The following is a 17,872-nucleotide window of genomic DNA, read 5'->3' on the forward strand; positions in this document are numbered from 1 at the left end:
TCAGTGTGTGTGCGTGTATGTGTTTTTATGCACCCTTGTCCTTGTCTTTGCGTAGGTCCTCAAACTGAACGTACAGCTAATATGGTTGAAAACTATTTCAGCCAAATCAAAAGTGTCAACGTTTTAAATTTGACAGCAGGTTCGAGACAAAATCGATCGGAATTGAGTTTCAGCTCAGAACTGAGAATATGGCTTATTAGGTCTTCAGTCATGATTTTCGTTCATCAAAAATTTATCTAGTGGGGAAATTCAATTAGCTTTCATTTAAGAATTTTCATTTACAAATCTTCTCATCTTTATCCTGGACCCCAAGGCGTATGCAGGATTTCTCTTCGGGGAGGGGGAGGGGCTAAGAAAAAGCTTTAAAAACATCAATTTTTTATGCATTTTGGTACGTTTTTCCGTGTCGGACAATTTTTTTTTTTTGGGGGGGGGGGGGCAAATCCAGAAGCCCCCCCCCCGTATTCAGCCTTGCTGAGCCTGTTGTGAAAATATTTTGACTAAGCCTTTAACTAGTCAAGAAGAAGCTGTCTTATCGAAATCAATTTTTTAAACCAAAGTTTTTCTTGCGGAAGCAAGAGCGAAGTTGAAACTTAAAACGAACAAAAATTATTGCTTCGTACATTACTCCAGATATGACTCCAAAACTGAATCGCAATATAATCTACAAGTATTTTCCGATACCTGTTGATTATAAAAACTAGCACTTTACTGAAAACACAAAATCGGCCCTTATAATCCTGGGTGCTGTCTTAGGAGCACAAAATTCCATAGGTATGATGCAAAAAATAAAAGACTAATTTTATAAGGCTCTCATTATTCTTTATATCCAAGGACCGATCTAAGGGGAAGAGAGTAAGAGGGGCAGACTGCCCCGGGCGCTGGATAGTAGGGAGTGGTGGCTCATAAGACACTTTTAGACCTGATCAAATAAAATTTGGACCCTAATTACCATGATCTGGAACGCGCCAACGTTTGCCGTAAAGATGTATTAATCTAAACCTGTATCAGTTCCTTCTATTGAAAGAAGCTTTAACAAATTACACTTAATTGAAAATTATCATCGTTGCAGCAATAGCTGCAACCTAGTAAAGGGCGAATCACAGCCTATAGTGACTAAAAGTTGAAAAACGCGTTTTGACAAAAAAAAACTGTCTAATGAGAAAAAAATTCCATCTGACACTGATTCAGTAATGGTAACAGCATAGACCAGAAATATTCCCAGAAATCATAAGGGAGTGGATATCAATTTCAGATTTTTGATGCGATTTTTAAAGTTTCTTTTCTTCCCCGCCCCTGAACAAAAATCCTGGTTATGGCCCTCGGGATTATGAATCAATTTCTACCTCCATCCTCCCCTCGTATCTCTTCTCCAAAAGTAAAATTGTGCATCAAAAGAGGAAGAAAGACAAATAAAAGAATTCTGTGGAAGAACTCAGGTTACTTCTTCACAAAATTTTTCCCTCCACTGAAAATTCCCCTAGTAAACTTCTCCATGAAGAGAACTCTCCCGTAAAAATGTCCACATGTTTCCCAATAACAAATACTATCTGTAAGCGATGGACAAGTCCCAAAACTTAAAAAGCACTTAAACTTCTATAATGAGGTTCTCTGGTTGTTTTGTAGTTAGGGAGGGAGGGAGATACCTCAAGGGGTGCATTTCAATGTCAAAACATCTCAGCTCTTATTGAGCCATCAGATAAATACAGAACTGGTTCTAGGGGAGAAACGAGGGGAGGGTGGAGCTAGAAATTCATTTATTGACCCCAGGGAGCTCTAGTCTTTTTTATAAGTCGAAAGTGACTGGAGGTCAACCAGGCGCAAGGGGTATTTTCTGAGAGAGGATGCATTTTCGACGGGACAGGGGGGGGCATTTTCACTGAAGGTATTTCCTGGGGGGGGTAAATGTCTAGAGTTGAATTAAACGTATGGTAAACAACCTTTGAAATGGTGACATTCTTATGATGTGATTCGCTAAGGAACCACTATCTTACATACTAACAAGCATGTTGAACCCTTTGACAAGCTCATCAAAAAGTGAAAGTAAATACCAATTCTGCATAAATAGTACGTTGTTAATACGGTAGGAAGAAATATTCTACTCGGATGGATATTTTGAACTTCTGTTTTACAGCTTAAACAATTACAATGGGGAATTTTGAAAAACTGGAAATTTTGCTATATGTTAGTAAAACGGATTAACTCTACAAGGGAAAGACCGGCGAAATCGTTGCAAGTTCTCTATATGCGTAGAATTCTAACAGGTAGTGTTTTACTGAAATTAATTTAAAAAAAAAAAAAAGTTTTCCGAAGGAAGTAAAGAGCGAAGTCTAAACTTAAAACGAACAAAAATCATTACTTCACAGCCTATCTAAAATATATCAACAGAACTAATGCAAATAAATCAACTGGTGATATTTCCCTATGTTTGTAACATTACAGAAAACCAGCACTTTACTGAAAACAAAACAATATAGGAGTTTTAGTACGGTAAAAGTAAACCTTTTAAGGGCAATTTTAAAAGTATAAAAGTAAAGCATTTTTAGATTGTTGTGTTATTTATCATTTTCCTTTAATTTGGCATCACTTCTGCACAATGAGCTCACTTCAATGATTGACTGTCGTTTTGGATCTGAAAAGGACATTTCATGATTTTCAAACAGTTCGTGGTAACGAACTAAGTAAGGAGCGACCCGGCTCAATAGTAACCGAAACTCTAAAAAACGGAATTTTGATACCAATAGATACATCAGAAGAATCAGATTTGTATGCTGATTTCAAATATATAAGTTTCATCAAGTTTAGTCATACCCGTTAAAAGTTATGCGCCTGAGACAATGTGACTTATTTTCAAAAAAAGGGAAAAACACACCCTAAAAGTCATAGAACGTTAATGAAAATTACACCGTCAGATTCAGCGCATCACAGAATCCTACTGTAGAAGGTTGAGGCTCCTATCTGCAAAAATGTGGAATTTTGTATTTTTTGTCAGAAGAAAGATCACGGATGCGTGTTTATTTGTTTTTTGTTTTTTTTTTCATTTCCCCAGGGGTGATCTTATTGATCTATTGGTCCTAGAATATCGTAAGAGGGCTCATTTGAACGGAAATCAACAGTTCTAGCGCCCTTGTTAAGTCACCGAAATATTTGAGGGCAGCTTGGCCCCCTCCCACGCTCGTTTTTCCCGAAGTCACCCATTTAAAATTTTGAGATAGCTATTTTGTTCAGCATAGTCAAAAATCTAATAAATATGTCTTTTAGGATGACTTAATCCCCCACAGTTCCCAGGGGAAGGGCTGCAAGGACTTTGCCCATTGTTCACATATTGTATTGGTTATTGGGAAGTATACAGACATTTTCAGGAAGGATATTTTTCTGGTTGGGGGGGGGACTGGAGGAGGGGGTTACTCGGGAGAATCTTTCCGTGGAGGATGTTTCCTTGTGATAAGGGACATTTCTATGAAGGGGGCGTCGGATTTCCCAGCATTATTTAAAAAACGATCAGAAATTAAATTAAGAAATCAAGTTTTTCAACTGAAAGTAAGAAGCAACATCAGAACTTAAAACGAACAGAAATTATTACGTATATGAGGGGGTTCGCCCCCAAGTCAATACCTCGCTCTTTACGCTAAAGTTTTTTAGTACTTTCAAAAGAGCTCAAATTCGAATTTTAGCGTAAAGAGCGAGGTATTGACTAGGGAGTGAACTCCCTAATATACCTAATAAAAACATACGAATGTAGAAATTCGTTACGTAAGTTAATTCGTAAGTTACGTCGGAACAAAATTTCGAGAAAGCCAATTAGCCAAAAAAAGGAAAATTAATATGCGAATTTCGTTTTAATTATTCATGTACGGTGAGCCAAAATCAAAGCTGCATTAATTAAAAAACGTTCAGAAATTAACAAAAAAACAAGTTTTTTTAACTGAAAGTAAGGAGCGACATTAAAACTTAAAACGAACAGAAATTATTCTGTATATGAAAGGGGCTGTCCCCTCCTCAACGCCTCACTCTTTACGCTAAAGTTTGACTTTCCTACAACTCTATTTTTTTTAAACAATAAAAAACTTTAGCGTAAAGAGCGAGGCGTTGAGGAGGGGACAGCCCCTTTCATATACGGAATAATTTCTGTTCGTTTTAAGTTTTAATGTCGCTCCTTTCTTTCAGTCAAAAAAACTTGTTTTTTTTGTTAATTTTGTAGACAAGTTCTAAGTGTCATTACAGACTCGCTTTAGAATTTGTATCAACTTAAAATTTTCCGTTTTATAGAGAGAAATAACTGAATTTATTGTAGTCTTTTCTTTTCAGCGCACTGGTTAAGGGCTTTTCTACTCCTAAGAGAGCATCCTTTTTTTGGCTCATTTTGTAGATGTATGTTTTATAAGCAGCGAAGTAATTTGGTTTTGTAATTGATTTTACTGTTAAGATAAAACAAATAGCATTTATCACTTACGAATCAGCCTTGAATTTGAACTAAAATTTTGTTCATTAGGCATTTTTTTTTTCAAAACACGTCTAATTTTAACCTACTAAGAACATTGGGAGGGCGGGCATTAAAAATGGAGGTGTATAAGGCTAGAATGGGGCCTATTGAGAAGGAAATATGCTGAGAAAACAACGTTTGCTTCATAATAGGCCTATGTAAACAATTTTTAGCTGACATATTAAGGAAACGAGTGAAAACGTGGCTACTATACTTTACCCCCCCCCCCCCTAATGTACAAATATATAGTCCATTTATATGGGCTATATATTAAAATTAATATATGTTTAAATTAATGTTTTTTTTATTAATGTATGTAAAACACGTACATCTAAGCATTGGCTTTCACATGAGCTTTCGAATTTGTCATGTTAGGACTGAAGAAATAATTCCGCTTCATGATCATTTCAAAATCCTCAAAAATTGATCCCATGATTAGCTTTTACTCACATCATGAACATGAACTACTGAATCAAATTCAAAAGGAAAATTTTGTCTCACTAGACATTTTATTAAGCCATTTGTTTTTACTAACGGGCTTAGAGGATGAATTTTCAAGAGAAGGGTTTGTAAATGTTCAATTTTGGTTTTCAACCCTGAAAAATTTAATTATATCCACGTTATGCTTCCTAGTCTTTCAATTGGGGAAATTGCAGTTAAGCGCTATTCTTGGAATCATATGGCCCTTTACTGTCGCAGAAACCATGAATCATGGTTGCCCCCTTAAGGGTAGCCTATTAAACAACAAACTCTAGCCCATAGTAACGGAAAATTTAAAGACATGTTTTGAAAAAAAAACTGCCAAATGAGGAAGAATCACTCTTTGATTTATGAAAAGTACGCACACATGAACATTAGCTTTCAAATGAGTTCTTAAGCACCTCTCTTAAATGTTTCATTGCTCACTAGCGCCGGAGTAAAAATTAAAAAAAGGTAATGTTGATCCGAATACTGGAATGTGGTTTTTCTGTGTTTTGAAAGGTGGAGGCGGCTGAAAACCTCCAGTGGAATGTTTAGGCTATAATGATTTTGATGGTGCATTTTGTTTTTCATTCCACCACCATTTTCGGGAGGGTTTCAAGATCTTTCAAAATCCCCATTATTTCATTTGTGCAGTGAACTCTTACTATTTAAACTCCCCCCCCCCCCAAAAGAAAAATTAAAATAGTTAACATCCTTGATTAGGCTTTTGACACTAATGTTTCTTCCTACATACTTTTTTTTTAAACACGTTTTTAAACTTTTGGTAAGAACAGGCTTTAGTTCGCTGTTTGCTAGTTTGCAGGTATTCTTGCAGTCCGGAACGCACCTAGGAGGGTCTCAGTGCTTAGCCCTTCAGAAATTATAATTTTTTCAGAATTTCTTGGTATTTTTTATTCAAATTATCAAGAATTTACTATTTTACCAGTGCCCCTTCTCCCCGAAAAAACGTGCGGACGTACCTGACTACAACCATGATAAACTGACCTATATAAGAACAATGTGGGGGGGGGGGGATATTTTACGACGTGATGATAAAATAATGCGAGGGCCGAAGGCAAAAAATCTCATCCCAGAGAAGCAAGGGCCAAATATACTTCTTATATGCTCATTAGATCCAGCGGAGGTATTTTCATGATCCGATTCCAAAAAACCAGAAAAATGATTGGCTCAGTAACTCAGAAAAATGATAGTGTTAGACACCGTAGGTTTCATGGTGCTGATCTTTGTTCTTGTTGCTCTCTCCCAAATTAGACCCTATCTCCTTAAAAATCCAGACAATTTCATCCCCGCCAATCCTCTAGTTACTCCAGCCCATGTCCAACCAGAATTATATTTTCTGTTTGCCTATGCTATCCTACGCTCTATCCCCAATAAATTGGATGCGGCCGTTGTGCTTGTCTGTCAGAGAAACATCACGGATGAATTTTCTTGATCCCAAATTTGGGCATAGGGAGCGTCATCAGCTCTTAACATATCTTACCTATGACAAAATATTCAAGTTCGGGTAGGAACCTCGCACAAAGCAATACCCTGCTATATTTATACAAACTGTTCTGATTAAGCAGACTCTTGTCTAACTTTCTTTAATAGACTAATTTTCGAAAATTTTGAGTAAGGAACAGGAAGGCATAGCAGCTTGAAAATACCATCCTGTGCCCTAAGTCAGGCCACAAGCCAATGGTTAAGTTTCCCTGACAAAAGGATAACGAGACGCGATATCAAGAAACTACACTCTCCCTACCGTATGTTTTAATTTAAAAAAAAGCGACTACACAACAGAATTGGCTGATCTCAGAGGAATGGTAAAAAAAAGCGTAAATGGATCAATAATACACTAGCTTGTAGCAGCTGGTTAGGGGGTTGCCCTAATATTTATAATGAATGCCGATTTGGGTTTTCCAAATATCATCGTCCCTCCTTCCGTTTGTTCATACCATATGTAAGCAGCTGTTATTTAAGCTTCATCCGCGATCATTGTTCCCACCCAGGTTGGTAAACTATGTTGGGTCATTGCTTTTAAATCCAGGCCGATTTTTACTTGGAACTGCCCCTTTTGATTGACAGAGGCAATTATACCTAACAATGGTTAAATTACTAACACGCACAAACAGAAAAGGGTTTACGTGCTTTTTTCTTTTTTTCTGGTTTCTATGTGGTGTTTCGAGGAGCAAGTTAATCTGGATGGAAGAATTAGTCTGAAAAAGGAAAATGTATCCATATATTAAAATATACATTTAGAATATGTATCGAGTTTAATGTGATAAAATCGTAAGTATAGTTTTTCAACATATGGTGGTAAGTTTACATTTTCTGGAATGCGCTGGGGCTAGGGAAAAAACGAACAAATTTATTTTGGGAAATACATTACACGGCAGGGGGGATATATTTGCCAAAGCATCAAAAGAATGGCTATTTTACAATTACCTCCTCCTCATCCGAAGGCACTTTTCAGCTAAGTTGCGTCGGCTGAACCCTAATAAGCTACAATATGGGGGTTCCATCATTAGCCAATTTTGAAATTAAAAAAGAGAATTATAAAGAAATGGGAATTCTTAGGGCATAGTGCCCCTGCCCCCTCTGAACACTTCAATGCGCAGTGCCATTAAACATGGAGTTAGATATGAAACATATTGAACTTCAAAGAAGATAAACAAATGACCTGCAATGAAATCAGAGGCAACACTAGCGTTGCCTATAGTAAAGGCCATACGGCTCCAATGTTTTATTATTATTATTATTATTTTTTCCCAGAGGCACTTCATATGAAAGGAGTCGGGGTAGAAATTTCAAAGGGGGCTCATTCGATTGGAAATTGAGAGTTCTAGTGGCCTTTTTAATAGTCAAAAGTGATTGGAGGGCAACTAGCCCCCCCGCCTACGCCCAACATTCCCCCAAGCACATCCAATCAAAATTTTGAGATAGCCGTTTTGTTCAGCGTTGTTGATTTCCAGATAGAAAATATATTTTTGAGGAGGACACTCCCCCACAACCCTCAGGGTAAGGGTTTTAAGTTATGCACTGGGGGCATATAAGGTTTTTATAGAAGGCATTGTCGTAAATACTTAAAAAAAAAGCTCATTCGATCGGAAATTCAAAGTGGTAGTGCTCTTTTTAATAGTCGAAATTGATTGGAGGGCAGCTAGCCCCCCCCCCCTCCGCCCATCATTCCTCCAAACACATCCAATCAAAATTTTGAGATAGCCATTTCGTTCATCGTAGTTGATTTCCAGATAGAAAATATGTTTTTGAGGAGGAAACTCCCCCAAAACCCTCAGAGCACGGGTTTTAAGTTAGGCCCTGGGGGCATATAAGGTTTTTATAGAAGGCGTTGTCGTAGAAACTTCAAAAAAGGCTCGATTGATTGGAAATTCAAAAGGCTAGTGCCCTTTTTAATAGTCGAAAGTGATTGGAGGGCAACTAACCCCCCTCTCACACCCACCTTTTCCCCAAACACATCCAATAAAAATTTGAGATAGCCATTTTATTAAACGTAGTTTTAAGTTCTGGAAATTAGGTCTTGGAAGATGACAACCCAGCAACAGCCCTCAGGGCAAGAGTTGTAAGTTATGTCCTGGGGGCATATAAGGTTTTATATAGACAGCGTTGTCGTAGAAGCTTCAGAAAGGGCTCATTCGATCGGAAATTTAAATAGCTAGTTCCCTTTTTAACACTCGAAAGTGATTCTAAGGCAACTGACACCCCTTCCACGCCCACCATTTCCCCAAACACATCCAATCAAAATATTGTTATAGCCATTTTGTTCCACGTAGTTGAAAGTTCTGGAGATTACATGTTTGAGCAGGACACTCCCCCCCCCCACAGTATTCAGGGGCAAGGGTTGTAAGTTATGTCCTGGGGGCATATATGGTTCTTATGGAAGGAATGTTCGTATTAACTTCAGAGAGGGCTCATTTGATTGGAAATTGAAAGTTCTAGTTCACTTTTTAATCGTGAAAATATATTGTAGGGTAACCAGCTTCCCCCCCCCCCCCAAACCCTTTTTCCCAAATACATCCAATGCAAATTTTAAGATAGCTATTTTGTTAAAAATAGTTCAAGGATCATATAACAAAAATTCCGGTGTGGACACAACCACCCAGGGCCCAGGGAGCAGCCGTTGTAAGTTATGCCCTGGGGGCATATATGGGTCTTATGGAAGGGATGCTCGTATTAACTTCAAAGAGAGCTCATTTGATTGGAAATTGAAAGTTCTAGTTCACGTTTTAAGAGTCAAGAGATTGGAGGGCACCTAGCCCCCCCCCCCTCCTCCACGCCCTTTTTTCCTCAAACCCTTCCGATAAGAAGTTTGAGATATCTTTTTTTTAAATAGTTTAAAGACCATATAACGACAACACAGGGGTCGACACAGCCCCTTAGGGCCTGAGGGCAACTATTGTAAGCGATGCCCTGGGGGAATATTTGGTTCTTATTGAATGGATGCTCGTGAAAACTTTAGAGATGGCTCATTTGCTTGGAAATTAAAAGTTCTAGTTCAGTTTTTTAGAGTCAAAAGAGATTGGAGGGCAATTAGCCCCCCCCCCACACCCGTTTTCCTCCAAATGCATCCAATAAAAATTTTGAGATAGCCATTAAGTTAAAAATGCTCAAAAGTCAGATAGCAAAAACTCAGGTGTCGTCACAACCCCCCAGGGTCCGGGGCAGGCGTTGTAAGTAATGCCCTGGGGCATATATTGTTCGTATGAAAGGGATGCTCGTATAAACTTCAGAGAGGGCTCATTTGATTGGATATTGAAAGTTCGAGCTCACTTTTTAATAGTCAAAAGAGATCCGAGGGCAGCTAGCCCCCCCCCCCACGCCTTCTTTTCCAAAACCCATCTGATGAAAATTTTAAAGTAGCCATTTTTTAAAAATAGTTCAAACATCATATAACAAAAACTTTACGTATGGCCATTTCGTTAAAAATAGTTCAAAGGTCAGATAAGAAAAACTACTGTGTCGACACAACTTCCCCAGGACCTGGGACAGGCGCTGTAAGTATTGCTCTGGGGGCATATATGGTTCTTATGGAAGGTATGCTCGTATAAAATTCGGAGGGCTCTTATGAATGGAAATTGAAAGTTTTCGAACACTTTTTAAGAGTTACAAGAGATTGAAGAGCAACTGGACCCTCTCTCTATGCCCTATTTTTTTCAAATACGTCCGATTAGAGTTTTAAGAGAGCCATTTTTTCAAAATAGTTGAAAAGTCAGATAACAAAACTCTTGTGTTAACGAATCCCCCCAGGGCCCGGGGGGCTGGCATTGTAAGCTATGTCCCGGGGCCGTCCGTGGCTCTTATGAAAGGGACGCTCGTATAAACTTCAGAGAGGGTTCATTTGAATGGAATTTTAAATTTGTAGTTCATTTTCTCAGAGTGAAAAGAGATTCTAGGGCAACTAGCCCCTCCCCCATCATATCTGTGAGGATATGGGATGGATAAACCCATCTGATAAAAATTTCAGGTGACTATTTTGTTAAAAAATGGTTCAACCATCATATATTAAAACTCCCGTGTCGACACAGCCCCCCAGGGTCCAGGGATAGGCGTTGTAAGTTATAATCTGGGGATATATATGGTTCTTATAGAAGGGATGCTCGTATAAACTTCAGAGAGGGCTCATTTGATTGAAAATTGAAAGTTCTAGTTCACTTTTAAAGAGTCAAAAGAGACCGAAGCTTAATTAGCCCCCAGGCCCTTTTACCCCAAACCCATCCGATAAAAATTTTGAGATAGCGATTTTGTTAAAAATATTTCAAACATCAGATAATAACAACTCCGAGGTTGACACAAACCCATTTTATTCACTTTGATACTGTTAATTTGACACCAGTTTGTGACGAGTGAGTGAGAGATACATACAAATACATATATTCAGACATACAAACCGAGAAAGACAGGCACTGGCATAAGGAAAACGAGTGAGAGACACATACAAATACATATATTCAGACGTACAAACCGAGAAAGATAGGCACTGGCATAAGGAAATATCTGCCCAGACACACACAGACAAAGAGAGTGAGAAACACATACAAATACGTAGATTCAGACATACAAACCGAGAAAGACATGCACTGGAATAAGCAAACACCCGCTCAAACACACAAGCAAAAAGAGGGAGAGAAACATACAAATATATAGATTCACATATACAAACCGAGAAAGACATGCAGTGTGATAAGCAAACACATGCCCGCACACACAAACAAAGAGAGTGTCAAACACATAAAAATACCTAAGTTCAGACAACAAAAACGGGAAAGACATGCGCTGGAATATGCAAAAACCTGCCAGGACACACAACGAAAAACATTGAGAGAAACATAAAAATACATAGATTCACTCATACAAACTGAGAAAGACAGACGCTTCAGACATACAAACCGACAAAGACAAACACTGGGACTTGCAAACACCAACCCAGACAAACACAGAAAGAGACTGTGAAACACATACAAATGCATAGATTCAGATATACAAACCGAGAAAGACAGGCAGTGGGACAAGCAACACCCGCCCAAACACACAAGCAAAAAGAGTGAGAAACACATACAAATACATCGATTTAGACATAAAAACCGAGAAAGACAGGCACTGAAATAAGCAAACACCTTCCCAGACACACAAAGGCAAAGAGAGTGAGAAACACATACGAATACATAGATTTAGACATACAAATCGAGAAAGACATGCACTGGGATAAGCAAACACCCACCCAGGTACACAGTCAAAGAGAGTGAGAGACAAATACAAATGAATAGATTCAATCATACAAACAGAGAAAGACAGACACTTTAGACATATTAGTCTATCCTTCTTTATTAGTCTATTAGTCAGGCACTTAGTCTATCGTTCCACTGTGTAAAAAATACTGATTTAATACATGCAATAAACTAGGTAGTGTCGATAACCTGTCATAAATTACCAGTGGGAAAGCGGCATCGTGTCTCTGAGCAAGATTAGAGTACAATTGTGAGAGCCATAAGAATATTTCATGTCATTTTAAGATACTTAAAAAAGAAAGTTGAATAATTACAAAGTCCAAAAAAAAAATTTTTCCAAAAAAAAAGATCTACTGCAAACAATGTTTTTCTAATGGTAAAAGTCATGACTAACATTTTTATATCATTCTCATTTTGAATTTGGAAAATATTAAATGTGATTTTTTTTATGTTTTAAGTATGTTTTATGTCATTCTATGAGATGTGAAAAAAAATTTGAAAAAAAAATGTTAAAAAATGGGGGGGGGGGGGGGCAAAAAGTTGCGGGAGGGGTCCTTTGGGGGTTGGGGATAAAGGAACTTTGGTGGTTGAGGTCCCTGGTGGTTAGGGTCATTAGTGCTTATGATTCTTGACGGTTCATACTCATATACACCTCACTACTTGATTTGCAAGGATTTCTAAGGGTTGTTCTGAGTTTATTATTAAAATTCTTTTCTTGACATCTACATCTCTATTATTATCAACTTTTTAGTATACTTTAACGTTAGACCATATTTTATATTAACAACACTGTTCAAACGGTACTTGTGTATTATACAGAACACATCGGAAGTAAAGCCAGGTCAACATCGTTAACCATTCCCATAGATTGATGCTCTTCCAAATTTATAATAAATAAGCTATGAGTTAACAACCCCTTCGGGCTTACCTTAACTGGTAATTAGTTTAACCATTTTTTACCACCTTCATGCAATCCGATCACCAATTAAGATAATTCTCACTCATGTTATTCAATCAAAAATTAAGATCATTCATAGAGCCCAATTCGCAAATTCTATACTGTTTTTCGCAAATTGAGTTAGCTTTTAAGCAAAATGTTATAAACCTCATTAAGCTATTGAATGCCTTGTATCAGTGTCTCTTGTAGGCGTCAAATCTATTACGTATCTGAGCATATTTTTTGTATAGTTGATACATTCCATTCCTCATTCTTTAATTACCCGTGACGCTTTCTTAACCAACAGAAGAAAAAGACCATCTTTTACACATGTAATATAAGGAACTTTAATTTTGAGTATGGAACCAGGAAAAAAAAACATATTATGATGATAGAAGAATGAACTTGGTAAAGCATGTATCGCCTAAATCCATCTGATTGCATTATACAATCTCGTCCCTAGATCCAAATATAACATGTTTGATCGCTTTATACAATGTGCTCGTCAAACTGCACTGTATATTCTTGTGCAATTCCTTATGCAATTTGAGCCTTCTACATGGATACTACTAGGGTCGTCCGACCAAGTTCGATATTTCTGTAGATGACATGTTAGTTTTTTCGTAGTTTTATTTAACTAAACAAAAATTTATGGCGGCGTCAGAAAAATCGCGGTGACTCATGCAACGATTTTACTGACTTCTTTGTTTTCCCGAATGCCCAAAACCACTGGGGGCGGGGCTTCCCCCCTCACCCATGCGTGACGGCCCTGTCATCATCAATAAATAAATGATACACAAAACGAACAGAAATTACAATAAATAACCGAGTCAAACTCAAAAAGAAAAGTTTCGGCAAATTGCCGAAAACGTACCTCACTCCGTCTTTAAAGAATCTTCATCTTTTCTTTTCTTGTGCCTGTGAGTAAAATACGTTTAAAAAATACAATTGTAAATATTTAGATTTCTAATTTTTTTTTAAAACAGTTTGCTGTTGTAAGTGCAAATGAGAGTGGGGTGTGTTGGAAGGGACTCTAGGTGACTCTACTTATACGGATTGAAAATCAGTCTATACTTACGATTAAAACCATTGCTATATGCCTACGTTTCTGCTAAAAAAAAGGTAGGTGGGAAGAACGGAGTGCGGTTTAGATTAAGCTAATTTTTTTACTGTGTCACCAAAATTCTATATTTAAATTGTTTTGCGTTTTACCCTGAATCAGGACTTGGCTCGTTTTTGCACCAAATAAGGTATTATTCTCATTTCTGCACTTAAATCGGGACTTGGTTGGTTTTTGTACTTGATATAAATGTTTGTAACCCCCGTTCCCCAAAAAATCTCCCTAAACGAAAGTTATGGTTACGGCCCTGGGAATTATTCTTCAATTTCTACCTCCACCCTCCTCACGTCTCTCCCTAGGAACTAATTCTATATTTATCTGAAGGATCAATGAGAGCTAAGATATTTTGGCATTAAAATGCAATCTTTGAGGTATCTCCCTCCCTCTTCCCTAATTACAAAACAACCAGAGAACCTCATTGCAGTATTTTAAGTACCTTTTTAAGTTTTGTAAATCCATTGCTAATAAATAGTATCTTTATTGGGAAACATACGGACATTTTTTGATCGGAAGTTTTCTGCAGGAGGGGGGGGGGCGGGTGATCGTCTTGAGGAATTTTCAGTGCGGAAAAAATTGTTGGGAAGAATTTCCTTTTAGCAGGAATCAAATTGTCTGGCAAGATTTATCCGTGAAAAAAAGTGGGTAATATCCACAAGGGTGCTGAAATTTCACCTCCCTTCTTATTGCACATACATATTTTTTGGGTTCAATTTAATCCTTTATTTAACTGAAGTAATTTACTTTATAATACAGTGGTGGTCTATTATTAAGGAGATGGTATATATTTGTGTAGGAAGGGGGGGGGGGCAAGATATCAAAAGGAGTATGTTTCAATGGCCTGATTTTCTAATGCTCATTTAGCCTTCAGATGAAAACTAAATGAGTTTTTGGGACGTTGGCTAATTCTTCTTAGTTCCCACGTACATTTTCTGTCTACGCATTTATTATTGGTGCTGAAGTGGGGACCTGCTCGTATTAATTTTTGCTCGTTTGAGTTTGACTAGGTTATTTATTGTAATTTCTGTTCGTTTTAGGTTCCATTAATTTATTAATTGTGATTTGTGTATTTCTACGCTTCTAAGGGACCCTTCCCTGCTCGTAGGGCTTAAACGATTCTGTGAAGTGGTCATCAGCCATAGTTTAAAGATACCCTAAGTATTCACTGCAAGACAAGACAGTACAGCTTCCCTAGTGCTACATTGACACTAGGGGGTACTGTTCTAAAATCCAGGACACATGCGAGAAGTGAAGTTTGGTTATTGCTAATGAAATAAAACAAAATAGGATGAAAATATAATAGTTTATGAACAAATTGGGTAATATATTTGCACATTAGGGGGAGTTGGGGTAAAGCACAGCAGATATTAAACACGTAACCTAACCTAACCTTTTAACACAACCTAGGTACCTTTTAGTCCCCCTAAACCCCAACAAACTAAAGTTTAAATATAGTTCCCGGAGTGAGAAACCATTTGTTCATACCTCACAAGGCAGAGTAAAAGTAACTAAAGTAGAATTTTACCGAAATTCTAAAAAACATACTCTGGGAAGGTATTGCCAAGCTTCCATATTAACCCTCGGTAAAATTTTACTTTAGCTACTTTTGGCTATCTTGGAAAGGGGTTCAGTTAGGAAAATGAACATTTCAGAGATGGGTCTACAGACTAAACTGTGTCCCGCGAACGTATTTTGAAGTAACAAACTGTGTCCCGCGAACGTATTTTGAAGTAACTACCTCCACTCCTTCTCCCTCTAGAGGGTCCTGAAATCTGCCGACATGACAGGTCTACCTATTAAAGTATGGGTAAAATTCTACTTTAGGTCCTAACTGAACCCCTTTCCAAGATAGCCAAAAGTAGCTAAAGTAAAATTTTACCGAGGGTTAATATGGAAGCTTGGAAATACCTTCCCAGAGTATGTTTTTTGGCCCTGGATGCATTGCTGAAAGTTTCGTTTTCCTAACCTAACCCCTTTCCAAAATAGCAAAAAGTAACTAAAGTAGAATTTTACCGTTTCTTTTTCTCTGGCTTTAGTTCTGAAAATGCAATTCCTATAATTTGAGTGGAATTTTAAGCCATCTAAGTTTTTTTTTTCTTTAAAATTTAGGAAATGTATTTGCATATCTTTAAAACTTTATAAATTGGGATTGAGCAGTTGTGAAGCTGAAAACAATTTGGTTGTACTTCATTTAAGCAGAAGATCTATTTTTCAAGGTTTCACTTTTATAATACAGATTTTTAAAGGTCATCAAAGGTCAGGACCCTCTAGAGGGAGGAGTGGAGTTAGATACTTTAAAATAAGTTCCTGGGCCACACTTTAGCCTGTAGACCCATCCATGAAAGTTTCATTTTCCTAACCTAATCTCTTTCCTCTATAGCCAAAAGTAGAATTTTACCAAAATGTTTCCTTCTCAGGAAGAACCTTCACACATAATTGCCGGCAGGAACTGTCAATGATAATAATAAATACTCACAATCTGTCGCTCCAATATCAAGATATCCAATTCCTTGCATCTCCTCCATCGTGTGTGTAATTACGAGACTGCAGTGTAACAGGTCAACCAGATTGTTTATCACTGTTTCAAAGAAAAATGACTCAAGAATCTATGATGCAATAACAGGCCATGATAGTATGTGTCACAAGTGTAAAAACCATTTTCACAAGAAACCCTATTTCGATACCTATGTCCTATGTCATTACGCCTATTAGTAGTTCAAAAGGAAGTTATGAAACTAAGAAAGGGTTGATAGTAAGCGGATTGTATCTATTGCAAAGATTTTAGCACATATTTTCAGAGACTAAGACTTCAACTGGCTTCTCTTTTGAGGAATAGGTTACGATTCGTGTTGGTTACCAAAAACTGGGGATAAGCCCCAAACCCTCAAACCTAGTCATTCGGACCGTATGAGCCTAGAATTGAGGCTACAGAGAAGAAAACATGTTAATAATTCTTCCTTCATAACATGCACAGAAATTGTAGTTAACTCGTTTTTCGGCACTTCCAATATACTGTACCCTCCCCCGAAAATGCAAATATATAGTCCAAATTATAGATTTTCCTGTTCTATGTGTTTAACCCTCCCCCCTCCGGAAAATACCCCCGTGGAAGATAAGGTTTTTCGAATTTGATAATTTTATTTGATTTTTTTTTTTTTTTTCGGTGAAAAGTGCTAAGGAAAGGGAAAAAGAGAAATTTACACACCATAAGCATCATAAAAACTTACAAAAAAAAACGCAAATCCATTTTCGTTGAAAAAACTTCCATATGAACTTCTGCAATTTTCGGCAGTAGCGCGAGCCAAATTTAAAAAAAAAAAATAATAATAAGTAAAATAATAAGGAAAAAAAACGTAGGCGAAAAATCATCAAAATAAAAACATATGGGACCAAAAAGTTTTATATTTCCTTTGAAAGGATAGTTGGCTTTGGGAGCCAACACGTTCTTATTGTTTAAGTTTTTACGGACGAAAACGTTATCAAATTCTACGAGTTCATTTTTCTTATCTTCCAAGTGTAAGACTACCACAAATCACCATTAGTAAATAAATGAAACTCAAACTGAACAGAAATTACAATAGACAACCTAGTCAAACTCAAAACTAGCAGCAATTAAAGGAGTAGGGCTGACAACCCCCATGTCTTCTCAAAACCAGAACATAATTTGCACTTTACTATAAAAAAAAAAAAAAAAAAACCGTGTATTGTAAGTTGAGTATACATATTCTGATATTTATTCCTTATAGTGTTAGTAATTCTTTATTCATTAAAGTGAAAACATTTAAAATGTATTTTTTTTTCAGCAAAGTGCAAATTATGTTCTGGTCTTGAGAGGGCGTGGGGTTTGTTAGCCCTAATCATGTTAATTTTTACTCGTTTTGGGTTTAATTAATTTATTGATGGCGATTCGTGGTAGTTTTACGCTCGGAAAATTATTTAAATTTATTTATGCTCATTTCTGACTTATGGAGCTCTTCACTATTCTTTGACAAACTTTTTTATGAAATTTTTTTTTAAATTAATTTCCGTTCGTTTTTTATCGACAGAGTCTTTTTCATAGAAAAACACATTATATCTTTTTGTTTTTCTTTTCCATTAGACTCCATAGTTTTTTACTTTGAAGATTATTT

The 17,872-nt window shown here is 37.1% G+C and overlaps 1 protein-coding gene across 2 annotated transcripts in view; it reads right to left on the reverse strand.

Annotated features, from left to right (window-relative positions):
* LOC148949432 (uncharacterized) overlaps window positions 1-16,415 on the reverse strand; it is a 108,406-nt gene extending 91,991 nt beyond the window's left edge. The window contains exon 1 of one of the 2 annotated variants that reach the window (XM_089092977.1): window positions 16,219-16,415. In XM_089092977.1, the coding sequence (XP_088949103.1) occupies window positions 16,219-16,267 (49 nt within the window). In that variant the 5' untranslated portion in view covers window positions 16,268-16,415. Of the gene's footprint in view, window positions 1-16,140; window positions 16,178-16,218 lie in introns of those variants that run through there. The other variant, XM_089092978.1, reaches the window with a different exon arrangement.
* Window positions 16,416-17,872: the final 1,457 nt, after the last annotated feature.

This window comes from Artemia sp. Qi Xiang Cuo, chromosome 8 (genome assembly GCF_049724085.1).
Source record: "Artemia sp. Qi Xiang Cuo chromosome 8, ASM4972408v1, whole genome shotgun sequence".
Classification (NCBI taxonomy): domain Eukaryota; kingdom Metazoa; phylum Arthropoda; class Branchiopoda; order Anostraca; family Artemiidae; genus Artemia; species Artemia sp. Qi Xiang Cuo.